At 46.0% G+C, this 22,513-nt stretch overlaps 1 protein-coding gene across 2 annotated transcripts in view; it reads left to right on the top strand.

Annotated features, from left to right (window-relative positions):
* MRPL9 (mitochondrial ribosomal protein L9) overlaps window positions 1–22,513 on the top strand; it is a 201,053-nt gene that overhangs the window by 52,270 nt on the left and 126,270 nt on the right. For both annotated transcript variants that reach the window (XM_069650719.1, XM_069650727.1), the window contains exon 3: window positions 21,678–21,802. In XM_069650719.1, the coding sequence (XP_069506820.1) occupies window positions 21,678–21,802 (125 nt within the window). The remainder of the gene's footprint in view (window positions 1–21,677; window positions 21,803–22,513) is intronic.

Raw genomic sequence — 22,513 nt, 5'->3', positions numbered from 1 at the left:
GGCTGAACAATGTGACTGGGCCAGAGCACATGCAGACTGCTGATTGGAGAGCATCCAAGCCAGCCCACACCACAAAGGCCCACGCAGTAAGGCTCCTGTGTGTGCCTGTCCGGGCTGTGGAGGGCCTGGAGAGCGGGATAGCTACGTCTCCAACAATGATCCGTCCCCCAGACTAATTCCTGGACTGCCACTTAACTTCTGCCACCCATGATTCCTGCAGTCATGATTGTGAGTGGTCTGAGCTCCACATCTTACCTTCCTGTGGCTTTTTTTCTGTACTGTTCACCTCCTCCATCACCTTAACTAACGTCTTTCTTTATCTTTTCACTGCATTTATAACTCAATACGGAAGATCCATCTGCTTTGCATTGTTTGCTGGTCAACAGAATGAGGACTGACCTACCCAAGTGGGTTATTTAGCACACTCCTAATTATGGTGTGATTATTTTAACTGAGGGTGAGGCTCATATCAGATTCGCCTTCTAGAGCCGTAAGTGTTGAATCCTAGAGTAGCTCTGGATATACAAAAGAAATATACCCTTGGCTGACCTAATTGGAGACCGAAGCACCAATGAAGAGAGCGAGCAACAACTCTGGCAGCCTACTGTTTTGTCTTAGTAGCCACTATTTAATTCAAAAAGTAGAAAGTTTAAATTTCAGATATTTTTCAATATAATGATATACATGCATACAAATTCATACAATCATTAATGAGAACAAAACATATGACAAAGCAATACCCCAAACATGAGTAAAGAACGCACTTGTGAATAAGATTCATTTCAAATGTTCAAAAACAGATCTAAATCAACATTCTTTGTTCTGTGAACATGATCAGCAGGCCAGCATAATTTTGCCTCAATAATGTGCAATATATGGAGAAAAGTGAATTGACCACCCACGAGAGTCCAACCTATTGACATCTGGTAAGGCAATGTTCTCAATCTTGTCGCCTAAGAATGAACTTTTTTTGTTCTGAACCCGTTCAAAGGGAATTAATTTCCTGGTGGACTGAGGGATCAGTCCCTGAATGCTGTGGGTGTGTAGAGACCAATCCTAGGTCTGCATTGTTTGCTGCCTTCCTTAAAGTTGAATTTGGGGCGTGGTTCTAAAACCATGTTTGGGTGTTTAGCATTACAGGTGCTGGGTGTCACATACTCTCTCCTTCTCAACATACTAGGCCCCCTAGCGAGTTAGCCAGAACAGTGCAGTGCTTCCACTCCTCCCTCATTCTTTGGCTTTAACCTCTGCCCTCCAATGGCTCTCCCCATCTCTCCTATATTTTCCAACTGCTACACTTATCACCTATCCCCCATCTCTCACCAAGTCAGGCAGGAGAAAGCCCAAAAAAGACATCCTGAGTGTACACCCTAGACTTCCATTGCAGACACCTGTGTCAGTGCTTCCTCTATAGAGGTTTTCACTGATATACTTTTCTCTGTCCCTTCTCCTGATCTCTGGTCTCCCCATCTCATCTCCACTCTCTCTCCCTGCTCACACTCCTCTATTAGTCGGAAGTCCTCTTGGCTGACTTTGCATCTTCTCGTTGCTTCGTTATTGTCTATCACACTGGCCCCATTCTGGTTCACGGTCCTCAACCCAACCTTCTTCTCTTTGACCGCAACTTGCCTTCTCTCATTAACTTCCTGCATCTGCCCCTACTACTCACCCTCCTCTGATTGGTGTACCACGCCCCTGTACCCCACCTCAGAAAACCTTAAGTGCTGACTTACTTCACCTGGCGACTCTTAATGCCCGCTCAGCAAACAAACACTCCTGACATCTGTCGCCTTCTTGAAGACATTGACCTCGACAGTCTCGCTCTTACCGAGACTTGTTTCAATGCCAGCTCAGTCACTGCCTTTGACTCCCTCCTCCCTGATGGCTTCAAGATCATCTCCAAGCCTCGACCTCACGGCACTGGCGGGAGGTTCGCCTTAATCTTCTCCGAGTGGGTTCCTGCTTCCATTTTACCTACTCAGACCTATTCTTATTTTGAAAGCTTGGTTTGCAAGTTGGTCACCTCTCCCTCCTCCGCCCTGACCATTGTTGCATCTACCTGCCTACAGGCACCGCCTCCCTTTTCTTCTCTGAATGGGCTGTCTTATGCTTGGCTCTAACATTCTCCTGGGTGATTTCAACATTCAGCTGGACTCCCCTGGCTCTACATCCACTCTATTCACCGATCTCTGCTCCTTGCTTCTCCCCTCTGGGCCAACCCACACAGATGGACACACTCTGGATGCCCTCATACACTCTAATCTCTCTCTCTCTCTCTCTCTCTCTCTCTCTCTCTCTCTCTCTCTCTCTCTCTCTCTCTCTCTCTCTCTCTCTCTCTCTCTCTCTCTCTCTCCTCACCACTAGTCACCCCTCTATTCCGATCAGACCTCTCTCTCCTCTCCTTCCCTCCCATCTGGATCCCATTGGCCATCTGACAGCCCCCCCACCGCCTCCCTCAAAAGTCAAACCAACCTCATTCACCAACACCCGTCTCAAACAGGTGACTGCGGCTGCCTTCGCCTCCACCTTCATTGCCCCTAACCCCCCCATCCCCCCTGTCGGACTCTGTCCTTACCAACCTACATCTTTCCATCACCAACACTCTTCTTGCCCCAGTCATAAGGATACATCTGAAACCTGCCTCAAAGCCTAACACTTGGCACAACACTGAACTTGCAACCCTGAAACGAAAGAGCAGGGCAGCAGAACGAAAGTGGCAAACCTCAGGCTCACCCTATGACAAGCTGTCGTGCCGCCTGCCCCAAAAGCATTATGGACTCGCCATCCGTGCAAAGAAAAGAGCCCACATTCAGGCACGGGTATCTGGCGCATCTAATGGCACGGCTGAACTTTTCAAAATCTGCACGGAACTGGCCAACCCCTGCGCAGTCTCCTCCTCCCCTTCACCTTCCCCGGCCCTCTGCAATGTACTGGCCTCACACTTTGCCACCAAAATGCAGGACATTCTGATCACCCTTTCTACACTCCCTCATAAACCATCCCACCCTCCTTCTCTCCTGTCACACCTCATGAAGTTACCAGAGTTGTCTGCTCCATGAAGGTCTCTTCTAAACCGGTCTCCCCCCCCCTCCCTCCCCCTTGCTCATCTAGGAACATCACGGATAACATTGTCTCTCTTGCCCCTGCTCTAACTGATTTCTGTAATCACACTTTCTTCACCAGATCCTTCCCTTCCCCATTCAAGCACTCCCTTGTATGCCCACTCCTGAAAAAACCATCCTCTGACCTGCCAGCTTTTGCCATATCTCCATCAACCCCTTCCTGGGAAAGCTTCTTGAGAAGCTGGCCTTGCCCCAACTTCATTCTCACACTGATCTTGTTGGTGGCCTCCATGACCATCAATCTGGATTCTGAGCATCCAAAGACACGGAAACTGCTCTTCTGAACCCCCGTGAAGAACTGCTGGTATCTCTGGACTCCAACTCCCCAGCTGTCCTTATCCTTCTCAATCTCTCCTCTGCATTTGACTGTTAACCATTCCATCCTCGTACAAAGGCTCCATGATGCACTTGGTATCTCGGAATGGGCACTGGATTGGCTGTCCTCCTTCCTCACTAACCGCTGCTCCCAAGTCATCGTAGGCCCTTTCTCCTCTCCCACCTCCATCGCCACCTGTGGTGTCCCCCAGGGCTCTGTACTCTTCCCCCTGGCTCTTTAACATTTACCTTGCACGCCTCATCTCCTCTTTCTCCTTCAACGTCCAGTGTTAAGTAGATGACACAGAGCTCTTCTTCAGACTCCCTGCTGACACTCTTGCACCCTCCATCACCCCTGAATGCCTTTCTGCCATCCAGTTATGGTGCGCCTCCAATGATCTCTGCCTCAACGCCTGTAAAACGGAGATCCTTCCCATTGGGACCCCTGCTCCCTCCTTCTTACCTTCACTCTGGCCTTCCTCCTTGGGCACTCCCCATGCGCCTTCAACAGTAGTCAAGAAATTTGGAGTCCTCTTCGACTCCTCTTTCTTTCCTCCCTCACAGTCGGGACATTGCCAAGAAGTCCAACTATCAGCTGTTCTTCTCAAAGGAATTCTACCTTTTCTCACTTTCTCTCCAGAGGCTCAATGTGACTCAAGCCTTGGTTCACTCGACTTAACTACTGTAACAGCCTTCTCCTGAATCTTCCTTCTTGCACAATGCTACTTCTGCAACTTATCCAGAATAGGGCAGCAAGACTTATCCTTGGGCTTCATCCCAAGGACCGCATCTCTCCTGCACTTAACGTCCTCACTGGCTCCCGGTTGCTGCAAGGATTACATTCAAATCCCTCTGCATCATCCACAAGACTTTCTGGGCCCGGGGACCCACACTACCCTCAGCTCTATCTTACTAAATACTCTCCCTCTAGACCCCTTTGCTCCTCTGGCACCAACTCTTTGTGTGAAAACCGTTTTGCTAAACGGAGGGCAGGAGGTCGCTCCCTCTCATCTGCGGGCTCCCTCCTTTGGAACAGCCTCCCCCTGCGCCTTATGCAGGATCTTCTCAAATTCCTGAAGCTCATTAAGACTTGCCTCTTTTCCTCCTCCTCTGCTAATCCTACAGTTGCTGAATCTGTGTCCTTGGCCCTTCTGCATCTTCGCAGCCTTGACCTCCCACACCAATTCTTCCCAGCGCCTTTCTTTCCACAGCACGCGCATTTGCACGCCCTCTGCTCTGGAAACTCGAACTTGCACCTCCCGGGGCCCAGGCCGTGTAGCACTCAACATTCCTAGCACTTTGTCCATCGTTCTCCCACAGGCCATTGTGGATAACGAGCACTCTGCTGAGAGCAAGGCAAAATATTTACATGTTTTATGTTTGGCGTGGAGCACAGAGCTCAGCTGTGCAGATTATTTTGGGAATATTGTAACCAGGTTGGATGTGGTTATTCATCCCATAAGACTTCAGTGCATCCATGAGGGTGCAAGCAGCTATCTGGGCACGGGAGTATAAGGTAATTTAGCTAAAGGACAAACGGAACATGTGAATATGATGACTGAGATTTTCTTATAAATTGTATGGGTGATTGTAATGGCACACACAATGGATTGAAAAGAAGCTATTTAAAGAGGTGTATTTGCACTTTGTGGGTAAATGAATTCTGCCCAGAGAGCGCAGGGTTGGCTAAACCAGTTGAGCAGGTTGCATAACCAATTGAATGTCTAGCTGTCCTGCTAAGTGTAAAGGGGCAGATTATTGTGAGATTATATGAAGGGTTTCAGTTTTTCTTATTGCTCTTGGAATTGTTCGATTTTATGGAAGCTTTTGGATTTACAACACATCTGGGTTGACCCTACACTGCAAGACCTGTTTAGTGCTAGTGAGAATTGTTTGGGGATAGAAGATTTTAGTTTTAACTGATAATCCTATATGCACAATTTTGTCTGTTCATGAGTGCATGTTTTATTGTATGCTAGGCAAAGATGAAATTCATCGGTGTGTTTAATGCAGTGGTTATTTAGCCACACCATTTTACCATACCATTTTTCTGAAAATCAAGTTCTATTAGCATTTTGTATCATTGAAAAGGACAATGCAGAGATTAACAACATTAACAGATCGCGGTCGCCCCCTCCACACACACACACGCACACGCATGCACACCCCCAGCCCTTCCACCTAGCCCCTAGAACAACATGAAACTATCGGCGGTTAGAGGCATTTTCATTTCCCTTGCTTTCCCTCCCCAGTTCCGTCTTTCAATCCAGTTAGCTGTTGTATTTAGCAAAGATGGGTAACCACATCTCTCCAATCTTTACCCTGGACTCATTGAGGATATGCATTAAATATTTTATTTCATAGATTCCCCTTACTTTAGGCAACCTTTCCTTTTCCGTGGGGTTCCATTCTGTTTCGTAAATTGTGCCACACAGCACCTAGCTGCCACCATCATGGTGGGGGTCATATGATTTTCCCTGCTCTTCCCCTTCATTTTCATCCCATACCCCAATCAAGAGCCCCCATGGGGACAGCTGTCGTGAAATCCCATCAGTCGCCTTAATCCATTAGAGGACCTCCCACCAATAGATCGTATATGGGAACAACCCCACCACATGTGATGGTAATCTGCGCCAGGGTGTTGGCATCTCCAGCACCGCGAAGTCTGCACCAGGGTACATTTTAGCCAGGAGAGTGGTGCCACTTTTGAAGAATTTTGATTGCCTGAATTCTATATTGGAGGGAGGCCGTGGAGTGTGACCCTTTTGCATATAGTGAACCATAACTCATCTGGTATCTCCCGCTGAAAATCCCTGGCCCATTGTCCCCTGGCTGCTGGGCCCTGTATGGGGTCAGCCCTTGGCAATGCCTTATAGAGGCTAGCTATACGACCCTTTGTGTCTCTTCCCTTGCAAAAGTAATCATTCAAACGTTGTGAGGTCCCTCCGCAAATTGTTCCTCATCTCGTGCCGTGAAGAGCACCTTTCAGCTGTAAATAGCGAAATGGGGAGAGTCGACCTATCTGGAGAGAGTTCTCCAGTGCCCCCATATATAGGAACTCCCCCTTCCCCCACATCTGACCTGCTCTACTGAGGCCCGCCTCGTACCATTTCTGAAATTGCAGGGGTTCTGCTAGCAGATTCCTTGGTGGGGGGGGGGGCCCAAATGCAGCTCAGCGGGCAGGGCCACGTCGTGATCCACCTCCTAGTACTTACCTCCTTCCAAATCGACTATATCACCTCTATCGGGGGATGTTGCAACACCCTATTATGAATCTCGTTCTGGGGCTGGGGCACCCACAGCCATTCACCCAGGGAGACCGGGCTGAGAATCGAATTGTCCATGGCCATCCATTGCTTCTCAGATTGCGGCTCTAAATGGTCAATGAGTATCCGTAGCTGGGCCGCCTTATAGTAGGTCTCCAAGTCCAGAAGTTGGATCCTTTGTGAGTGTAAGTGTCTTATACGCTATCCTGGGTCTTTTCCCTGCCTGCAAGAACTGCAAAAGTCTGCATTTGACAGTCTCTAAGAGGGCAGGGGGAACCATTACCTGGAGCATTTAGAACAGGAAGAGAAATTTTGGGAGGACTACCATCTTCATACAAGAAGTCTAGCCATCCAGGACAGGTTAAGCCTGGGTCATCGGTCAAGATCTGTCTTGACTTTATCCCATTGGAGGTTGGTGGGGGGATTTTTACTGAACAGATTACCAAGGTCCCTCTGTGTCTCATCCCTAAGTACCAAAACCCATTGTATCTAGCATTAAACGCCAGTCCCTTTGTGTACTCTTCAATCTGGTCCCACCGTGTGGGCCACTGATTTATTGAGATTCACTTTGAACCTGGATAGTTGCCCATAGACCTCCAGTAGTCTAATAATCTCTGGAGGGACACCTGGGGGTGTTATGTACAGGAGGGCATCATCTGTGGAAAAGATTAAGTTTATATTCCATCCCACCCACCCTGGCACCATGGATCTGGCTATCCGCCCTAACATCTATCGGCCATGGTTCCATTACCAGCGCGTATAGGCGAGGCAACAAGGGGCAGCCCTGTCGAGTGACTCTTCCTAGCCCAAACGGTCCTGATTCTGCCCCATTTACTACCACTTTCGACCTGTGCCTTGAATATAGTTCGCCGGTTTCTCTCCCATTCCTACTGACGCTAAAACCTACTGCAGGAACAACCAGCTAACGCGGTCAAAGGATTTTTTATTCGGCTTTGAGCGATATTATCAATGCTCCTTGTTCCTTGACCACATGCGAATGCAGCATGTGGAGGGTTTTTTTGAGGTTGTCTGTCCCCTGCCTGTTCCTGATCAACCCGATATCGATGTGGAGCAGCTTCGGGAGGTATCCTTCCAACCTTGTTGCCAATACCTGCATGAAGAGCTTGGCATCAACATTGAGAAGCGAGATGGGCCTATATGCCTGGCAATACGTCTGGTCTTTCCCGTTTTTGGTATTACTACTATTCTTGCTTCTAGAAAGGAGGGGGGAACCTCACTGCTATCACTCTTGGCATTGAAGACCAGCTGTCCTGCCAGTCATTCTTGAAATTGCTTATAAAAAATCTGAAGTATACCCATCCTCCCCCAGGGCTTTCCCGGTCTTCAGTTTCCCTATTGCTGTCACTACTTCCTCTGCCGTAATCTTGGCTTCCAAAACAGCAATGGCTTCCGTCGAGAGCTTTGGCATTGCCGGGCTTTCCAGGTATGACCTAACCGCATCTTCTCCTGGATCTGGGGCTTTTCTGTATAGTGCTGCATAATAATCCGCAAAGCATCCAGGCATCCCATCCCTTTCTGTGGTCCCTGATCCCCCCCTTTTTTTTTTTTAAATTGATATAGCTGACTAAGTCAACTTTTCAATAATCAGATTTTATACAATATTCAAAATTACAAATTACAGCTTACAATTTATATTTTTAGAATAATCACAATAAGATAAGAAAAAAGGGACAAAAAAAGAAAGGGGGAAAAAAAGGAGAATGGAATGACTAAAATAATCATTAAAAAAAAGCACAAAAGCAACTCTAAGAGAATTTGTCTCTGGATCAACATTAAAATCCACCTTTTTCTAAGGTTTAAAACGGAAAATCTTTTAAAAAGTAATTGGATGCATTCAATGTTATTTTAACACAAAGCAATTCATTGGGCAGAACCGAACACAAAATATGAGAGTTATGTTTTACTCCTCAGACAATTATGCTCGCTAAACCGACACTCCTGTCATCACACCATCACTGTTTGCAGCATTTCCAATCGCAAGGCTTTAAGGAAGGTAACTGCACCAAAGCGAAACGAAGCATGCTGACCAGAGAATATTGCTTGCCAAAGTGAATCAGATGTCATTCCACTAGATTCTCTAAATAAAGGTTTCAGGTGTCGCACCCTCAACAGTGTGAATGTTTCACACGATACCAATAAGTGTTTTCAAGTTTTCGTTCTTATTCACATTAGCGGCAATGATTATAATCCTTACTTATCTTTTTGCGGTTGTTCAGTACTTCTTTGGTATACCAGAGATTAAATCTAATGCGCATAAAACAGAGTCTGTGTTCAGGCGAGGGAGATTTTCTTAGATAAATTTCAAGCTGATTGTATTTTTCATAGGCAAAAGACTGCAATGCAAAATCATGATATTGCATACATTTGGCTTGTGTAATTATCCAATCTTGCTGAAACAATTCGGTTTTTGCCCTTGATTGTTTATGTAATAATTATTCAAGGGTAATATCAGCACTTTCCATTGCTTGCTGTACTTTTAACATCAATTTTCGCGTGAATACATCTTCTGCTTGGCACATGTGATTTGCAAGAGTGCCCTATATATCAAGAGTGCACCATTTTACATTTTCTAAACCGGGCCATTATGTTCCATGTATATCTGATGTTTATCAAGATTAAGCCCATCTCATGCCTTATCCACACGTCAGGAACACATTGATGCAAATTCAGTAATTGCCTCCAAAATGTGGCTTCTAATTTATTCCAGATCATTTCCGGAATGATGTTTTTGGTTTCTGCACCATAAATAAGTATGGTGTAGTTTTCTGTAGAATTATTATTTTTTTTAGTACCGGACAGATGGAAAATTTGCCATATTGGTGTAGTATTAATCTGGCCTGTGAAATAGACGTGGTGAGTTTACTCTCAAGACATCTAATAAACACTTTTTAAAATTTTTTTTTATTTTTTTATTCAGTTTTATTAAGTTTTTATAAGTACAAGAAGAGTACAAACAAGGAAGTACAGAACAGAATTGGAGACTTTCCCAATGAGCTGCCATTGTCACTCTGAATGTGTGTGTATTCGACAACTCCAGTTATTTTTTTTTAAGTGTCCACTTGAGTTTCGTGGATGGGTCTCTTGCTTTATTGACACAAACCATTATTTCGGTTTTATCTTAGTTAATGGCTAGAAAATTAGCTTTAACATAAGTGTCGAAGGCATTCAATAAGCGTTGCATTCCTTATGGAGTTAGACTAAATCATCCGCGTAAAATAATGCGGGAATGGTTCTGCATGCCAATTTCGGAGCATCAGAGATGTGTGTGAACACTCTCGAAGCATCTGCAATGAAGAAGTTAAAAAGCACTGAGGCAAGGATACATCCTTGTTTTAGGCCTCTATGGGTCTCAATATGAGGAGACCAGTTCCCCTCTTAATCTACTCTCACTTGCATCTTTGTATTTGTATGTCGAGCTCGAATGAGGCAGAGTAGGGTGGACACATGGCAAGTTTCAATTTGTTGTACAACAGTTCTCTAGAGACTGAATATCGAAAGCTGCCTTTAGGTCCACAAAGGTAAAGTATATTGGTTGTTTTAATTCCATATGATGGAACATAATGGCCTTCATTAACAGATTAATGGCAGTGCCCATTCCTGGAACAAAGTCTGTTTGGCAGGGATCTCGCTGTGAACTCCCTTTCGTCCATGCATCAAAATCTCTCAGGATAAATCTCGAGAACACTTTGCCTGGAGCATCTAGAACGGCGATCGGCCTGTAGTTCTTGGGACAGGTCCGATCGCCCTTCTTGAATATGGGAATCGCAACAGAGTTAAGCCAAGAATCTGGAGTAGCATTGGTTCTTAAAATCTTCTGAAAGATTTTATACAAGATCTTAACCCACATATGTGGATGTGCTTTAAACATGTAATTACTTGGGGCTCGGGATCTGCTGGATTTCGTAATGTAATAGAGAATGTCCTCCTCCGTGATGGCCAATTTATCAAAATTAGAGTGGACAACAGTCTCCTTGCTTTCACCATATGGTGGCGCTTCATACAATTGGACACAGTGTGTTATCGATTGGTGTTGTAGTACACCATTAATTTGGACAGGAAGTTGTTTTTTATGGGATGCTAGATTAATTAAGGACCAGATTCCTGCACTATTTATAGACTGTATGGCTTTCAACATGTCTTCGCCATCAGTCTGGTATAGCAGACTTCTGTGTGAGCGTAGCCAGTTCATATACTTGCACTTTAAATTTTTAATGGATGCTACTCGTAATGCAATTGGCATTTGCATGACCATTTTCTTGTTTTTACGAAGTCTAGCTTTTCGGACCTGAATTTTGCCATCAAAGGAGTGTTTTGGCTTTCGAGTGTTCAGACTGTGAGCCAACTGATTGTTTATAAAGCTGCAAAAGGGAAGTATAGTGTTCCCCCCCCCCCCCCCCCTATGTTGGATATTGTCTAATACTTCCTAATCTAGTATTTAGAGAATCAAGGGAGCGATCATCCCACCAAAATCATGTTTTAGTATTATTTATAATCCCCGAAAAGGGGTATGAGATACCAGAAGGCTTTGCTTGGTCATTGACATATGACCAGCGCGTTGTTAAAAGCTCATGGTTACTATGCACTTGAGTCTTTACCTCAAATGCGGATGTTTGATTAAAAGTTAATCTATCTATGAAAATGTATGTCGATGATGAACTCACTTTTGCCTCGCCGCCAAGTGCTCTTAGGTGGATTGTCCGTTGCAAATGCTCATTGAGCATGCAAAATTGCCGTGAGTTCATACATCATAGCCACCTCTGGCATGCAGGATCTTTTTTGATGTGCCCAGGTTGAAAACCTTTCAGATTGAGTTCACCCATCAATACTGTATTATTTATATCGGGGTCCAAAAGTATCATATCAAGTAAATTCTCCAGGTCCTGAAAAGATGTAACCATCAGATATCGCCATAGCATTGAGATAGATGTTTACTAGCGCTTTAAAGCCTCTGGGATATTTTATCTTAACCAGCTGCTGATAACTGTTGGGAGAGGCCCAGGGAAAGATTTCTAGGCCATCTTTCAAATGAGCTGCTACCAGAGGATGGACGTCCTCTAAGGCCAGCCTTGGCTGGTAGGAGCATTATTTCATGACCATCCCACACAGGCTGGTCAGTCAGCCAAGTTTCTTGTAGCGCAATTATATTGAAATCAGCAATAATGGCTGCGCTGACTCCAAATATATGGGCTGAGCCTCCCGTATTCCAACTTCCCAGTGAGACGACCCCCCTAACCCCCCCTCATCAACCTGTGCTAGTTATGATCTTACATTATTCATATGTCCTATTGGAGAATCATTTTCTCTGATTGAGCTCTGTTTATAAATTTGCGGGGTTCTAGAGAGAAATCTGTTTTGTCCCAATTCACTTTGTTTTTGAGATACAGGTTTGAAGACTACTGACGGGTATTGCGCCAGGACGAAATCAAGCGCGAACAGATCTATTTTTGCCTGCCACAAAAGCTTTCTTACGACATTGGAAGGTACCCAGACTCTTACTGTCGTGAGTACTTCGTCGTTCAGGAATTCAACCTGTTTGATATCATGTGTCGTAATATCTTGCTGGCAGGATATATCCTTGAATATTGCCAGGATGGAAGTGCGATTTACATCATATGAGGGAAAGGGAGCATCTCTACATTTCATTATGTAACATTTGGTGTAATTTGGATCCGAACCTGGTGTTTGGCTTTGTTCACTCACAGATTGCCGATAATTTGAAAGTTTTATTGACTCGTTCTCTCTCATGTCATTAGATTGCTGTGGGAAAACAGATCCCCGTCGACTTGCAACCTGTGACTGTCGTGGGTGCTCAATTGAGTTCTCTCATCTGCCCCAATGACTCTTTGTTGTCTCAAAAAAAAATGAAGGGACGATTTGATCATGGTTTGTTTGTATTTGCGGTAAGATATCTTTTACTAGGCCTGGTTCCTTGACAATTGTATCCTCCCTCTGAGGTAATGTTACCGGAGTTGGAATTTGCAGGGCGGCCTCCTGTGTTTTTAGCCGCATTTTCGTAAGCTGAAATGGATGTGCTCTCATCGGCTTTAAGTGGAACTTTAGCAAGCATTTCTTTGGTTTGAGTGTTGGTTTCGGGACCAGCATTTACTTCGGCTGCTGTAATTGCACTAATCAGACTGTCTAGGGTGCATAAGGTTTAATTTTCAAGTTCTTTTTTGTGATTAGTGCTTTCTGCTGTTTTTGGCATTCCTTTTAATGCGGTTCAAAATCTTTGTTTTGCCGCCCGGCCATCCATCCAACCTCATTGGTTGGCCAGGGCATTGCATGATCTAAAGTTTATGGAACAGTTATTTGATTCAAAGGAGTAGCTTGTGTTTGGTTTGTTGCCACCGTGGGTGCAGAGTCACTTTTGCTAACAATTATGGAGGGTTTAGTTTGAAACATTAAAAACCACCGGTCTGCTAGTCTCGGAAATAGGTATATTATTGTTCACTCTTTCCGGAACTGGAGATGTATTGGCGACCAGCAGTTTTTCAGTCCCAATTGAGACAGTGGAGCCCAAGACCCCTTCCAAGGAGTTCACTATCACACAATCATCCTGTGATGTTAGAACATTATCTCTAAAAATTAATTGTTTGAGTGGCTCTTCTAGATGTTTATCAATAACTGCTTCTTTCATTACATGATGTTTCTGGTCAAAAGCCTTCATCCATGTGGTGATCTTTTCTATCTGGATAGATTGTGTGTTAATTTTACGATCTAAAGTTTCAAATAATTTGGTGAGTGACAACATAGTAATATTCATGGCATTAAGAGTAATCTCAATGAGAGGTAGTTGCTTATTGTGATCAAGTTGGGGTGGCAACCTGATCTCATCCACCACTGAGGGCCGCTGAGCTCTACGCGGTGCGGGGTGGATGTAGGAAAGTGAGTGGTGTGAATTATTGTGTACGGGCTGATCAAAAATGCTATTGGACTGATTCGTGGAGTTCCGTGGGCTCATTGACACAATAGAGATTGGGGAAAAACACGCCGGAACGCCTATTGAAGCCTCTGGGCTTTTGCATTGTGTCAGTGGACTTTCATTATCCATTTCTTTTGTTCAGACTTGAAGGTTGTCAGCCGTCCTAGTTAGAGGGTTTAGACAGGTGGCCTCCGCATCATTTAACTCACTCTGAGTTCGGAGTTGAGGTGGTAGTTCACGAATTACTTCATCAAAGCAAGGCAAAACTGCCACCTTATCGCCCGTAACGGCATTAAGTAGCATTTTCTCATTTACCGATCTGTTTATATCGATGTTCAGGGCGATAGTTAACACCTGTTACTAATTGAGTGTCCGTCAGCGAAACGTTGACAGAAATTGGTTGCGAGTTGTTTATAGCAAAGAGGTGCCAGGGCCGCCTCGTTCTGTTGTAATGGCGTACGATCTTTGACGAAATTATGCTGCGGTTGCTTTGAAAGTGCAGTAATCTCGGATATCTTCCATGACGTAAGTTTTGTCCTGGTGGCAATTAGGGGCGACGGTTTTACAGGGGTGGATCTTAGAGTGACTGAAGCATGTGTGATGGCTATGTGCTTCAGCATGTTGGTTTTAAGAGTGTATATTTGCTGCTTCATACAATTTGTTGAGTTTGTTGCAAGCACTCAGACAAGGGTAATTATAATAATCAGCCTCACTCACCCCTAACGGCCACAACAGCTCTTACCGAAATGCGCGCGTGGGTTACAATAAGGTGTTGTGGGTAGGAGGTGTGTCTTCCTCCCACGATGCAATCCACGCTGTTTAAAGTGCTCTACAGCTTTCTCTGTGATAATACAGGTCACAGTTCACGCTTAGTAAGTTAGGAGTCAGCTTCTCCAGCACACCAGCAGGCAGTCCAGCCACAACAGCTCTTACCAAGCGCGCCTGATCTTTTCTACCTGCCTGTACCCCCCCCCCCCCACCTCTGGTCCCCTTGTTTGGCATATGTAATTTTCTTGACTACCTCTCCCATTGGTGTGGAATGTAATGACTGTCTCTTGCCTCGAATATCTTGCAATAGCACTGTCCTGTTTCCAGACCTCCCAGTCAACCTTGCCCTAAGCCCCCGGATTTCCTCTTGTAATCTGTTTTCAATGAGGCCCCTTTCCCGCTTTTTCCTTGCCTCCTCCGCTATCAGCAGACCCCTAATTGTAGCCTTGGCAGCATCCTACACCAGATTGGGGTGGACTTCTCCACCGGGTCCCCCTCTACACCCCACCCCGTCACACTCTACATCGGGTGCTCAACAGTGCTGGTGCTTCTTACCTGTTAGGCCAGCGGGAGGGGGAAGGCGGGGGTCTGCAGTCCTCCGCCACTCCCCCAGCTCCAGTGTTCCCCCGCATCCCTCCCGCGGGCGTCTCAATAGGTCATGGGCAGGCCAGCGGTCCGTCTGTTTATTGGTCCGCACTCCCAAGATTGCCTCCACGCTGCTGTCAGGGACCCACATCTATCCCTCTGCGTTAGCACTATAGTCGGGGGTCTGGAGGCTCGACACTGCAACCCTCCGGGAACCTTGCTGGTGTCAGTCGGGTCCTCAATAATATAACGTTTCAAGGCCAAGCGTGGAGCTCCTCTTTCACGTGGCCATCTTCTTCAGCGCCCCCTGGTGATCTCTCAACAGTACCATTTTTAACTGAATTCAGTTTGGCATTCCATGTGTTAGCATTGAGTACTGTATCCCTCGGTCACAGAGTGCCCTTTTTGCTGCCAGGAAAGGAAGGCAGGCTTTCTGGACTGCCGGGGTGAAGTCCAGGTAGAAAGATACTCTGACATTCTCATAGGTGAGGTCTCTGAGTTACTGCACTCTGAGGAGCATGGTATTGTGGTCCCAATAATTCAGAACTCGTGCTATTATCGGGTGAGGGTTCTGGCCTGGTCTTGGAGTGATCTGTGACACCCGGTGCGCACTCTCCACCAGGAATTGGGAGGACATTGGGGGCCTTTGTAGCACATCCTTGATAAAGTTCTCCATGAAGACCTCCATGTTCTGTTGCGAGTGACTCCGGGACCCCCACTACATAGATGTTATTTCATCTTGACCTTGCTTCCAAGTCTTAATTTCTGTCTCTGATGGTCTTCACCTCCCTCCGCAGTGTCTCTTCATTGCTGGTATCCTCCAGCGCGCTCACCCGGAGTTCGGCCTCGGAGGTTCTGCCACTCTCCATGTGTATGCTTTATTGCATTCTGTCGACTTTTTATATGCCATCCTGTCCAGTTTTGTTAATGGAAGCGAAGCCCGGTCTCATTTCCTCCAGCACCTTTCTCAGCTCCGACATTGGAGCACTCTCGCTTGGCCCTGCGGTTACCTCTGCCTGTGTCCCTGTTGACAGCATTTCTGGGGCTTCATGGGATGCCATCAGCTTGTTGCTCTACTTGTAAAGTCCTTCTTTTTTGGTGAATGGTAAGCGGTACTGCCACTTGTTTTGCTTCGTCATATAGGTCTTGGTAGGGTTCGCAGCTATTGTCCCCGGTGTAGATTCCGTGCAGTAGGAGATGCACCTGGGGCCGTTTCTGCTCCTGAGTCAGATACCTATTGACCACCGTGGGAGCAGCCCCGGGCTCTCTCTCGGATGTTTTCTAGGCGGTGCAGAATACTGCTCACTTTCTCTTGCTAGGGTCTGATGGTGGCACCGACACGGCCTCCTCACAATGGCCGGATTGCAGCACAGGGTCCCATCATGTTCCCCAGAGGGACGCAGCCTCCAATTGGTACAGCTGCTTGCCTCCGGTTTCTCCCCCTGTTTGTCAGTCTTCGCCGCTGGTCTTCACACTTAGCTATCAGTGCTGTCAGGGCGACTCAGGGTAGTATCTGTCAGCTTACCCCAAATTACTTCCGATGCGTGTAACTTCTGGGCTGGAGTCCAATCTCCAAGGGGAGGCAGCAGTTAGTGCGCCCTTGCACTGCTACTATTTAATCACTGTTTGCCTTGGCGCCCTCTTGTGCTGGGCCTCAGGTTCAACCTCCTTTCAAAACTTGCACTGTGGCCTTGGGTAGGCAGTTGTATGTCCTGTTACACTCAGCTGGAGCCCCCGCGTTGCACCTTGTGTGAAATGTTACGGCCCTGTGAGATCAGATGAGCCACAGGATATAGCTGCCGGGGTCCTCACTATAGCCATCTTCCAAAGCTCTGTTCTGCTTCAGATGTCACCCGGGGACCCTCGCTCAGTTCCGTCAATCAGGTGGGGGCTGGGGGTGTCACCCGCACACGTCTGCTCTGCAGGGGGAAGCCCGTCCGGGCATGCAGTCTACCCGCTCTTCGCTCTGAGGCTCTGTTTCGCGGGGCCAGTGCCCACCTCCAAGCACACAGCTGGTCTCGGTTCCCGGGTCCCCGCTAGAAGCGGCACACTCACCGCCGCTAAGGCCACCAGGTCTATCAGGCCGCTATTCCTCCAGAGGCTGGGATCCTCGCTAACCCTGCCTTCCCTTCTGTCCTGCTCCTCCTCCTCTGGCAGGCCGGCCCTGTAGTTGGAGCTACAGCCTCACCCTGGGGGCCCACAGACTGCCTCCATTTCACTGGGCTGCTGGGTATCTCACCTCCAGGGATTGGGTTCGGATGGCAGCTCCTCGCCAGGGTGCTCTCCTCCGACAGCTACCACAACAGTCTCGGTGCGCGAGGTCCGGGCCGCTCCCAGCAGCTATGCGAAGTCAGCGTCCGACCACACTCCCGGGCCTCTTGTATGTGCTACACAGACTTCTCAAATCAGCACTTCCAGCATCCCGTTTGGCATCAGAATTGGACCGCTATACGGTGACCACACAGGTGGGGCACCCAAGGCCTGTGGACTGACGTGGACCCCGATGGGTAGCTTTTGGCCTCGCCTCTTCTCTGGTCTGACTACGGGTGCACAGAGATGCAGCCATCTTGGCTGTGGGCTCTCTAGCGCCTTCGGGAAAGCTCACCTCTTGTTGCAGGGAACTACATCAGAGTACATGTGAGGGACATAGTAGGTGCATTAAATACATACTAGGAACACGTGCCTCTTGAAGGTTGAGACAGATATGCATACAGGATGTAACATAGATGGAAGAGTAGTACAGTAGTTAATAAACCGGGTGCAAGAGGTGCTTAGGGCAGCAGTGGCAAATGGTTTATGGGTTTCAATTGGGCTCTTGGGACGATGACCAGGACGTGGCCAGATGCCATGTGGGCTAAAATGACAGTCTCTATAGTATAAGGTGAAATGAGAAATGCCAGTGACGCCAGTAAGTCTGGGAAGATTAGATATTTATTGCTGGTTCAAAGTAAACTTGTTTATTTCTCTCCCCATAGTGATGGTGTTCTTGTAAAAGCCATGGGCATCACACCCGGGGTTAGAGGTCCCTGACCAGATGGAACTTGTAATGAATTAGGATTGTTGTCGGTGAAAAAGTAATTATGTGCTGATGTCATGATCAACTATGGAAAGGGCCCAAAACGGGTTGTACTTGTAAATATGAGCTAATGCAAATGTATGTTGAAGGGGATGGTGCTTAGTAAACTGTGACCATGTCCAATAAGAACATGGGCTCTTGGGTGGGGGTTTCGATTTCATTGTATAGGGCTAGCCGATCATATTTGGGGTGGGAGGTTGACTTTATGATGAAATGTGAATAATGTTGGAACCATCTATATAAGGTACAACATTTGTGTGGTTTGAGGAGAGTCTGGTTACTTTTGTCTCTGAGGAGCTGTCTAGACCATCTTGGTCGTTTGTATTCTATAAACTTGCTTTACTGACAAACGTGCACTCATTTCTTGAGAAGGGGGCTTATTTTGAGTAGCGAGGTGTGTGGTCGCTCCGACAGAAGATAGGAAAGTCAGTGTTGCCCTAGTAATGTACAAAATGTTCAGCACTGGTTTTTGTCCCTTGTTATTCCAACTGCTTAAACCACATCTGAAGGGACGTCTGATTAGGAATGGGATCAGATCAGATCTGAGAGCATGTCATTTGTCGATAATTCTGGATATAGTTTATGCTTTAATGGACCTCTTAAGAGCATGGACAAGGATGGACTTCCTTAAAAAGATGCTGAAAGTCCAGACTAATGTGTATCTGGATGACATGATTTTATGATGTGCAAGGATTGTGATCCGATGGATACCATGTAATACAGTGACTGACCGAAAACCACACACTGGCATATCTGTGAGCCGTTATGGCAGATCTCCCCTACATGATTCTGTTGTTGTTTAACTATTTTTTGTAAGAAACTGTAATGAATTGGGGGCAGATTATGTCTTGAGATCTCGCTCAATGTCCAATGTGTAATATGTGGTATACTTTTCTGATTGTATGAATAAAGATCCTGAAATATTGTCTGCTCTATACCCTTTGGTTCATTGTGTGCCAAACTTAAGGCACCAGATGGCTGATCCCACTTCAGAAATGGGACACTGGGATACTTTTTTTGTATGACGGGTGTTCTGTATTCTTGCCAAGCATTTTATTTATGTTGTACTTCTGTTAGGGGAAGTTGTGTTGAAGCTAATTTTAGCTGACCAAATTAATGGAGCTAGAATTGTACTTTAACTATGGTAAATATTATTACAGTACTGAAAGGATCTTGTATTATCAGAAAGCTGTTATTTGGAATTAATTTAATTGTATGTATTGGTTCTATAATAACATTTTAGGTCCATGTTTGACCTTTTTGCTGTTGTATGGTATGAGTGTGATGTTTACTGCAATTACCAATTAATTGTGGGTATTAGAGTTGTTCCCTTCAACTAATGTTCAGGTTACCCACTGCTCTAGATAAAATTTGGAAGTGGGAGTAGATTACTTCTTATTGTTCAGAGTAAAATGATTTTTTGGAAGTAGTAATGGAAGTCCAATTCCCAGTGATTATTTTATAAGCGAGTAAAAGTATGATTTGTCTGAAACAAATGTTTTTGTAATATTTAATTTTTTGCACCTAGTTTTAAATGCACATTAGAAAATGCATGTTTACTTCTTACAATCGGGCAGTTAACCTAGTAGTTTCTTCCTGCGGTACTATGTGTACTACTAGTCCAAATGTATCCATGGAGTTGTGAGGGTGAAAGCAGGGGTGCAAGAGTCTGCATTCTATTTTTCCTATTTCTGGTTGGGAGTATTTTTACTCCCTATTTTTAATTTTTGTTAAGAGTGTTTGCCAATGTTTTGCGAGTGAAGTGGCTGATACTGCCTTTATCTGTAGGGCTGAGATTACCCAAGTAGAGTTTCCTTAATATTTATAAATGTGCTATGCACCTAGAAAACTAGTATCTGTCTCTGAGGTGCATGGTGCACCAGCTCCGTGCAACCCCTGAAAAGCTCAAGCAAGCCCTCTGCTTCCAACTTCTAAGGTGCTTATGCATGCTCCACGATGCAGGAATCTATATTTAGGAGCTATAGTGCAGAGCCTACAGCAGACAGAAGAAGTAATGTGAGTGACAGAATATTAGTTGGAAACCTACAAGAATTCAAGGATCAAGGTCCTGGGACTAATTGATTCAGAACCAATACATTGAAATTCATGAACCAGCAGAGTTCAAATTTTAACATGTTCATTCAGAAACTTGAAAAACATTGAGTCATGATTTTACATAGTTTTTTTTTTCACATTTGCTGTCTTGTGTCGCAAATGGCCTGAAGTATTCATGAGTATCAGAGTATTTTGACATTTTTGTAACAAATTGTGTAAGTTAAGGTTGTTCAGTGTTTGATAGGAAGCGGTTTAAAGTAAGGCACAGGACTGAAGAGGGAGGGATGCCCGTTAGTGTATTTTAATACCCTGTCACCAGTGAGCTATTCCCTCCCAAGCCCAGGTGTTCCTAAATCTCAGGGTGCCCCACTTTTGATCAAGAACACCTACTATCTATTTCTAGCTTGTAAAAAGGACATAAGGGCAGCAGCCTGATCTAACTCACTCTGTTCAGGAATTTTCTGTAGATGCCTTATTCCAACATTCGCAAGATTGGCACTTTAACCCAGCCACATGGCAATCTGAAATGCTCTGGTTCAGTTTCACACTTAGTCGCTCCCTTTTAACTCTTCTCCCGCCTTTCCTATCCCTCCCCTCTCTTTCACCCTCACTTGCCCCCTCCTCCTCCACCTTCTCTTGGCCCCCTCGCCTTACTCCACCTTCCCCTTGGTCCCCTCCTGCTCTCCATGGCCCCCTCCCGCACCTTCCCCTTGACCCCTCCCCCTTTTCCTCCTGCCTCCTTCTCTTTCCCTTGGTCCCCCGCCCCCCTCCTCCTGCTCCTCCCTTGGTCCCCCCTCCTCCTGCTCCTCCCTTGCCCCCCCTCCTCCTGCTCCTCCCTTGGTTGCCCCCTGCCCGCTCCTCATGCTGCTCCCTTGGTCCCCCTCCCTCGTCCCTTGTTCTCCTGTTGTTTTGAAAAATGTCTCTGATGTTGGAGCCGCCAGGAGGAGCTCCGGCTGCTCTGTCTCCCTTTAACGTCATTCAGGTGCTCTGGTGTGGGGGAGGGGGCATTTATTGCCAATTTGGTTTTGGAAGGGTTTCCGTGGCTCTCCTATTCCCCTGCAGTCTCTTCTTGTTGCCCCAGTACTCGTGTGGGAACCGTCTGTGGTAGGCAGGTTGGGTGTCTCATTTCTCTTTGGCTTTGATTTGCCTTGTCCTTTCTTGGGTGTCCTTGATTCTATTCTCCCAGCTCCAGTCAGGGGTCTCTTTGTTCTCCCAGTTTCACTCTTGTACGAGTCCTGCAATAGAAAAGAGAGAACTGTAGCTATCAAATGTATTGGGAGGCATTGAGTGATGAAGAGTGGTACTGTACTGTGTGTTTAAAAATAATAATAATAATTTTGTATCTTAGTGTTGACTTGAGATTCATTTTCCAAATAACAAACTGGCCCAGATGAAGGGCGGTCACACATTTACCAAGGTCTCTGATTGCCTACACCCAGCTTTCACATTGCCTTTCTGGTTGTTTTTTCTTCTTTTGAATAAACTGAGTTGTGTAGTATTTTGGGGTACTTTTCTGTGCTCATGGTCCATTTGTGCCTTTTTCACAGGTCTTGGGAGCAGAGGCGACACTGTGTTTGTGAAGAAGTCAATTGGACGAAACAAACTCCTTCCGCAAGGGTTGGCTGTGTATCCTTCTCCGGAGAACAAGAAGCAGTTTGAGGAGGAGAAGAGGGTGAGGCTATGTTTTAGAGAAATCTACCTATCTATAGTTTTCCTATATTTATGAATTGTGTACTCCTGGCATGGGGTGTTGGTTGACTAATTGGAGAATCAACCTGTGTGTGTCAGTCGCTCACCCAAGCGCAACTGGTGGTCAAAAGCAATCTATCGTTAGAAGAGTTCTGCAAGATTGCTGAAGGAACTACAACCCATCCTGCAGTGAGATAAGACTGCACAACATTTTCCTTGAGATGCCCCTTCTTGCTTTCTGAGAACCACCCAATCTCAAATATGAAGCAAACCATAAACAAATAGCACCATGGCACACACAAACAAGATTCCTTAACTGTACACAATTAGACAGGTTGAGTACAATCGAGGTACCCCAGACAGGGGCTAGACGACAAAATTATGGTGCATTTTACATGTACATTCAATAGTGGTGTGTACTTGATTATGTGCATGAAATGCCCTGGGGAGGCTACTTTTGTTACTGCGGGAAAACTGGCCAACAACTGCATACGTACATTACCCTCTTCTGGTAAAGCATCAATAGACTTGCAAAAGACCTTCTTCCAAGGCTGGCCAGGTTAGTGCATCTATAGCGAGGACCCCCTTGGGCCTCGTTTGGGAAAAGTTTTAGCAAAATTCGGGCTCCTCCAGTCCCACGAGCAGTGTAGCTCACCCAGACCCTCCCCAGCTTCCACTCCACAAAACCTCCCAT

Source organism: Ambystoma mexicanum, chromosome 1p, assembly GCF_040938575.1.
Source record: "Ambystoma mexicanum isolate Mex_15411 chromosome 1p, UKY_AmexF1_1, whole genome shotgun sequence".
Classification (NCBI taxonomy): Eukaryota; Metazoa; Chordata; class Amphibia; order Caudata; family Ambystomatidae; genus Ambystoma; species Ambystoma mexicanum.
Note: the sequence above shows the minus strand (reverse complement) of the source record. Positions and strands in the feature narration are given on the sequence as shown.